Consider the following 7365-nt stretch of genomic DNA (forward strand, 5'->3'; position numbering starts at 1 on the left):
ACTATCCAAATTTAATCCCAAATTGGACAGTTCTCAGAAATTAAGGAAAAATAGCTGCGCTGACAATATAGGATTTACTGACAGCTATATAATTAGTAACTAAATGCGCTAATGTGTATACTCATGGTTTCTAATAGAAGCTGTTTAAAAAAAACTGAAATTTTTGTCCTAAAGTTAGGCTAAAATTGACTCAAATTGGGAAGCTCCACTAAGAAAACTTTTCAGGTAAAAGTACTTATAATTAGACATATGTTAATCGAAACGTATCAGCATTATAGGACATAGATTCGATGGAATGTTTGTGCAAACCCTGCAGGAGGGTCTCAATGGGGTTAACCGTTAGCCGTAAAACGGACAAAAATTTAGCCGTTAGGCGTAAAAATTGGAAAATTTTAACCGTTAGCCGTAAAATATGTTAACCGTAAAAAATCGGTCAGTAATTATAAAAGCTTATAAATAAACAAAAATAGTCCACTTCATCGTCCCAGAATGGCCCTGAGACCTAAAATATGTTTTTCAATAATACAAATTAATTTTTAATATTTAAAAACAATTAAAATTAACTTTTTACTTCTGTTAACCGTTATGGAAATCAATTAACCGTTAGCCGTAAAAAAAGCCAAATTTTTAACCGTTACCGTAAAAGCCACCACCCCATTGAGACCCTCTTGCAGGGTACCGTGTTTTGATGCATTTTACAGTCACGCCAAAACATTCCCCTGAAGTGCCGAGCTGTCTGAAAAGACGAAAGGAATAATGAGAGAAACCATAATTATGTAAAACTAGGAGCATTCTTATTTCACATACAGTGATATTATTTTTTTCTAGTAACCCCAACAACGAAACACTCGGTTAAAATGCAGTTTTGCAGCCCCAAAATTCAGGGGCACCCAACGGAATATTTCGTTAAAATATCTGTTCGGAAGACGATTTCAGATCTAGAATTTTCGGAAAAAAAGTCACCTAAAATTTTCGGGAGCCTTTCTCTGGCTGGAATTTTCGAAAAGGTAAGTTTTGATCCCTATAACTTTCGGATCACTAGACTTTCAGCTAGGAAATCCGAACAGATAAAAAAAATTTTAGGGGATAAAAATATGCCTATATCTACCGTTTAAATACTAAAATACGTTCAACGGTGCTATTTTTAAGTGGTTTTGAACTATATTCTCGATGGGTGCCCCTGAAAATTGTTCATATTCTTTAAATAAGCGTGTGAATGTGCATACTCTTGGTTTCTAATGGAAGCTGTTTTGGGAAAATGCAAAATTTTGCCTGATAGCAAGACTTAAATTCCTTGGAATGGGAAAGGTCCATTAAAAAACTTTTCAGGAAAAGTACTTAATATAGGACACAGTTTGTGATAGAATTGTTTTGAAACCCCTGCAGGTTTCACCGTTACGTTTTGTCACGCCGAAACATTTCCCTGAAGTACCGAACTGTCTGAATTGATTAAAGGAATGATTAGGGAAGCCATAATTATGTAAACCAATGGGCGTTCTTATTACACATAGCCATCAGGGATGTTATTTGTTTCTATTTACCTCAACAACGAAAGGCTTATTTAAAAAGAAGTTAGTTGTACTACCCCCTGGGTTTTGGAAAACTAAACATTTTGCCCGATGACTAAAGACTGAAATTTCCTGGAATGGGGGAGGTCCAAAATCTTTTCAGAAATATCAGATATCTGCACTTTTAAAATTATCGGCAATATAGTGCATAATTTTTATCAAATTTTTGTGACGCAGTCCACCACTTCAGGGTATTGAATTTTAAAATGCTTAAAGCTCCCGTTATTTTTTTCACGTTACCTCAACAACGAGACGCTCAATTAAAATGCGAATAGTTTTAAGGGGAAGTACAATGAGAAAGCAGTGATTAAAAACAATATATATATTTTTATTTTATTTTTAAACACCTGCCCTCTTAGTAAACTGACTTTAAGACACTTTAATTACACTTTTCACATTCCGTGCCGAAGATGCATGTCTGGATGATATTCGTTCTTGGCACGGCTGTATACGCAGTCAGCCGCACTTCACAGCCAGGTTGGAAAGCTGTTAACTTCGCTAAGGAGATAGTAGGATGGAAGCTAAATGGGAGCGTAATAAGCGAAACAGAAGTGGATTCGGAAGGTTCTTGTCGGCTTTATTGCGTGGAGGAAGAGCGATGTCGATCTTATAACTTTGGACCCGCAAAGAACAAACCCGGAAGATTCCTGTGTCAACTGAGCGACTCTGACCGATTTATTGGTCATGTTAACTTCACAGAGGATAAAGATTTCCATTATAGAGGAATAACGGTAGTTACAGACTAGCTTACATTTTTAATTTCACATAGGATTATGTTTTTTCCTTGCAGTTGTGGAGCGCAAATAAGTATTTTCTTTGGAAGAGATGTAAATCAATAAAACAATAGGTGCGTTAGACCAGCGCGTTAGACCAACCCAGTATTGGGAGAACACAAGAAAAGACTTTAAATGTCAGAGGTCATCGAGCGCGTGATTATCAAGCTTCTGATTCCCCTCGTAGACACCTGCCACATTGGGAAGGAAAGTTTATTTGTCAGCTTCTCTCAGTTTTCTAGACGTGCAAAATTTCGGAAACAATGTGCGAAAACTGAAACACGTCCAAAATTTTATCGGTCTTAAATTGAAAATGTCCGTATAGAAGTTTACGTTGTTAAATAAAATGTTCGAAACTAAACGCGTCAGAATGTTTTGGGTATTATTGTATTTTATTAAACAGTTGTGAAACTTTCTTGCATTTGAGACCTTATGAAACAATGTCGAACGTTCTATGAAAAAATTCAGTACAAAGCAAATCGTATCTATCAGCTTCTATACGAACTAAGGGATTTTCTTTAGTAAAATATTGACAAATTAAAGTGCTCGATGTTAATCCTTCGATGGATAAGTATCTCGACGGACTAATTTCTAATTGGACTCAAGACAATGTAATTTTATGCAGTAATATGCGATGAACAACGGCTATTTTTTTTCTTAAACAGAGTCCCTGTGAGACAGATAGCTCACCTTGTGGCCAAAACGAAATTTGTATTCCTAACTATCAAGACAACAGTGTGAGATGCAATTGCAGTGAAGGCTATAAAGGGAAACCATGCAGTAAGTTAACGATGTGGAAACTTTTCTCGCTACATGGACTAAAGTAAGTCATTGCTTTAATTTCCTTTTTTCAACTAACAGAGCCCATCAAAGGTTGCGCCCAACTACTTGCAGACGGCTTCACATCCAGTGGCGTGTACACCATCAATCCAGATGGCGGCGATCCATTCCAAGTGTTGTGTGACATGACCACGGACGGTGGAGGTTGGACCGTTTTTCAGAGACGTTTGGACGGCTCCGTTGACTTTTATCGTGATTGGGTGTCCTACAAAAACGGCTTTGGAGATCTGAACGGCGAGTTCTGGCTTGGAAACGACAATCTTCACCGTTTGACAGCTGTTGATGACGTCATGCTGCGAGTTGACTTGGAGGACTTTGAAGGCGACATCAGATACGCTGAGTACACGACTTTTAAGGTAGCAGACGAAGGAGATAAATACCGGCTTTCGATTGGAGGATACAGTGGAACAGCTGGTGACTGTATGGAAATCCATAAGTAAGAGAAAAATAAAAGTTTATTTAGTGCTAAGATTATTTTGCAACTGAAGAAGGTCCTTGGAAAAAAGACAAAACACGAACATTCTTTAAAAAAAAACAAGTGTTGATAACTAGCTATGGAAATAATCCGTAATTCATTTTAGAGAGTGTTTATTGTACGTTATCGTTCAATCTCATTTCGCTTCGTTTTCTTCTACGTGTTGTATTAACGTATTAGTTTTTTGATGCTGTTCAAGCGACGTAACAACGTTTGTTAAATTTGTTTCAAACTCACAAGGTATATTTTTGTTTACATGAGTAACAGACAAAGATGTTAACGGGATTTATTCAATACGCGTTATTTCACTGGGGAGGCTGAAGAGCTAGTTTGGGACTTTTGCATCAAAGAGCAGTCAGACTAAATTGAAATTAATTGTACACATTATTGAGTTACAGTGAGGACTTGAGATATTTATCATGATTTTGGCACTTTTTAAAGGAAGTCTCACTTCATGAGATATACTGTACTAAAAAAAGTTCTGTTCCATGTCATAAAAAAAGACAGTAAACAGTTGAAATATAACTTAAGAACCACCTATGTCAAATGGTTTTTATCTTTGAGCCCCCATTTCTTTACATAAATGCTACTCAATGCCCCCCCCCCTCCCCCCCTCTTGCTAATTATTGCACTCTCCCTCATATAAAACGGGCTAAATCTTTCTCACTCGAGGCGGAGGCAACCAAAAACAAATATACCGCGTTTGGCTATTTTCTCTTCCTTGGACCACGCCAGAAGCATTCTACCTTTAACAGGTTACAATCAAAACGGCCGAAGCGATCCCAAAACCGCACAAAACGACAATTGCCTTACATGATCTTGATTAACGTCGCTTCCTTCTATTTAGTGGACGAATGAGGGCCATTATTAAGTTGAACATTCAAAATTTGAAGTCACACAAAGCCCTTATTCTTAGCAGTTTTGATTGAGTCATCTTATAACCTGCATTATTTATAATTCTCTTCTAGTGGTTTACTGTTTGGCACCAAGGATAACGATGCTACTGGTTACTGTGCTCAGACGTTCAAAGGAGCCTGGTGGTACAGAGATTGTCACTGCGCAAATCTCAACGGACTTTATCTTGAAGGAGATTTTTTTTCTGATGCCGATGGAGTCGTCTGGGGGTCCTTTAGGGGGTGGCAGTATTCACTGAAACGTACTGAGATGAAAGTGAAGTAATTTTTTCAAACGAAACTTTCTCCAAATGTTTACAAGAACGTTTTGTAAGGTGATACCTATTATGTATCAGGCTTTAAAGGTGCTGTTGGTTCAAATGAATGTTTAATCCTTTCAATTCTGATTTTTTTTAAAACGCGTTTTTATAACCGTTAAACTGAATTTTTGGTGCAATGATCCTGAATTTCCCTAAACTTTGATAGAAAAGCACTTTTTCACACTTCAGCAAAATTTCGATAAAGATTCAATGTAAAAATCAATCTCGTCCCCAGAGGCCGCGATTCTTCTGGTCTCCTCCAGGAATCGGGACTTCTGGGCTAATCTGGAAGCCCGCCACAAAGACGACCGAATCTGACAACCTCGTTCCCAGGGTCTCTCTCTCCCCGCCCCCAAGAGCGGGGAGGGGAGAGAGAGACCCTCGGAACGAGGTTGCGAATCTGATTGGCTGTTCAAAACTTGTTCGTTTCACCACAATCTCCGGCGCACGCGCACAATCAAACCGGAACCAGGATTTCCTGGTTCTGGTTTTGGATTAGTCCAGAGCCGTTGAGTTGGTCAAGGGGAACGCAAGCTCTGGGAACGAAATTGCGTAAAAATGTGCAATACTTTACTTTGCTGCATGAGCATAAGCTAAAATTTTGACTTGTTTGGAAAACCCTGAAAAGGGGACCTTGATCAATTACAGGTGTATTGGCTGTTTCTTCTTTGATTAGCTCTGTCAGAATGCAAACGATTTTCAAAATGAGTGGTTCAATGACTGCGCCTCCAAATAGCGCCTAAATGTGCGTTCAATAGTCAAAGGGTTTAGACCCTAGCTTATTTATTTAGTACTGATTTTGTAGTTTCAACAGTTTTAGATTTTTATTGAATCCGCTGTATAAAGATTCATTGTAGGTACTGTTCATTTTTTATGGGGTAGGGGAGGGGGGGGGCTGGTGGGATTTGATAGATAGTCACTGTTATATATAATAGCCCCCACCTTCTTCATCAAAAATATTTACCTGGCCCCCCTTGAAATCCAATTTTTTTATGACCCCCCCCCCCCCCTCAAAAAGAAAAATGGAAAAAGACAAAGAAAAACTAATCAAGTGAAATTAAAAATATTAAGCCTTGTGACTAAAGAATGTATCAGTGTACAATAATCATATCCCCAAATAGCTGGCATTGCCTCAACTGTTTGTTTTGGATGCCATCTGTTAGTATGGTTTGTTTTCACAGGGCGCTTATTTAATTTTTTGAGAAACAACCAAATGTTCAAAACAAAACTTAAATAAATATTAAAATAACAAACAATCACAGGAACTGTAACAGTAACAAATTGTTGAAAGTTCAGTTACTTTTTAAAGAATTGTTCATTTTAGCAGTAAATATATACCTGTACAGTGCGGTGAATGTTCATGAGTTTATCCATTCGACGTCGATGACTTCAGTAGGGGAAGTTATTCACAAAAGGGGCGCTTATTAGAATAGGGGCGCTAATAAGAATGGGGCACTTATTAGAATGGGGGCGCTTATTGGAATAGGGGCGCTTATTGACAAAAATACGTTGGAAGGGGGGCGCTTATTCGGAAGGGGGCGCTTATTGGAAGGAGGGCGCTAAATCGAATCATTACGGTAGCTATCTTTAAATAAATATGTTGTAACAAAGTTTAATATTATTCAGCCATTAGCTGCCTAAACTATAGCATTACACTAGCTTTCCGCGGTTATTGTAAATAAGAAATTCAATGATGTGGTGTGATCGTGTGTTGTTGTCACTATTACTGTTGTAGAGAAATAAAACCTTATTATTGACAAACTATGTATGTAAAATAACTGGAAAGTTTTAACCTTTCTTATAAGAACCACAGCAAAATAATTTTTTTTCAACTTTACAGAAAGTTGTGTTTTAACATGTTGATCATTATTCAATCGGTGAGCTAGTTTAGGGAAATTTGGGAATTTTTTCGCCCGAAAAGTTTGAAAATTCGTTAACATAGAATAAATTAAAATAGCGTCATGTATTTTCGTCATATTGAATTGGAAAACTAGTTCACATTCCTACTCTTCCAAATTCGATAGTAGGTTCCGCTGTATCGTAGATTCGTTGCATCTAACGTCTGCATAAGCTTTTAAAAATCTGCAGTGGTGTTCTATTTTGTCTTGTTAATTAACGTCGTTGAAACGTAACATCATATTATTCATCATATATTATTCATTCGTCTCCAAAATGTGATTAAAGATATAGTAATAAAACATGTTTTGTGTGCAATAACGTCTCAGTCGATTATTTAAGAAATAGAAATCGTTTTTTTATCAAAGCATAGAAACATGAGTGAAAGTTTTGGAGAACGAGAAATGCTGTGTAAAAACGGCGAGCCGCAAGCGAATGTTTCTACAGTTTTCTTTTTGAGTTCTCCTAAACTTCCACTCGTGTTTCTGTAACTCGATCGCAAATACAGAGAAAATAGTTTCTATTTCTTTTAGAAAACACTGCGACAAAACGAAGGAAAAAATCACTCGTTTATTACGATTAACAAAATGTAGCTTCGCG

The 7365-nt window shown here is 37.3% G+C and overlaps 2 protein-coding genes across 2 annotated transcripts in view; one reads left to right on the top strand and one right to left on the bottom strand.

Moving 5' to 3' along the window:
• The window catches only part of LOC144657496 (peroxisomal membrane protein PEX14-like), a 307100-nt gene that overhangs the window by 128475 nt on the left and 171260 nt on the right, over positions 1-7365 (bottom strand). The gene's annotated exons all lie outside the window — the stretch shown is intronic.
• On the top strand, positions 1979-5181 carry LOC144657503 (microfibril-associated glycoprotein 4-like). Its single transcript, XM_078517856.1, has 4 exons — positions 1979-2299; positions 3007-3121; positions 3203-3617; positions 4625-5181. The coding sequence occupies exons 1-4, from the start codon at positions 1979-1981 to the stop codon at positions 4833-4835; spliced, it is 1062 nt and encodes a 353-aa protein (XP_078373982.1). The 3' UTR covers positions 4836-5181.

This window comes from Oculina patagonica, chromosome 6, assembly GCF_052425735.1.
Source record: "Oculina patagonica isolate OP01 chromosome 6, crgOcupat, whole genome shotgun sequence".
Taxonomy (NCBI): Eukaryota; Metazoa; Cnidaria; class Anthozoa; order Scleractinia; family Oculinidae; genus Oculina; species Oculina patagonica.

Excerpts from the sequence above, each read along its gene's own strand:
- LOC144657503 (XM_078517856.1), top strand. The coding sequence starts at position 1,979 with ATGCATGTCTGGATGATATTCGTTCTTGGCACGGCTGTATACGCAGTC. Across the intron at positions 2,300-3,006 it reads TCCATTATAGAGGAATAACG|AGTCCCTGTGAGACAGATAG; the intron begins GTAGTTACAGAC and ends TTTCTTAAACAG. Across the intron at positions 3,122-3,202 it reads CTATAAAGGGAAACCATGCA|AGCCCATCAAAGGTTGCGCC; the intron begins GTAAGTTAACGA and ends TTCAACTAACAG.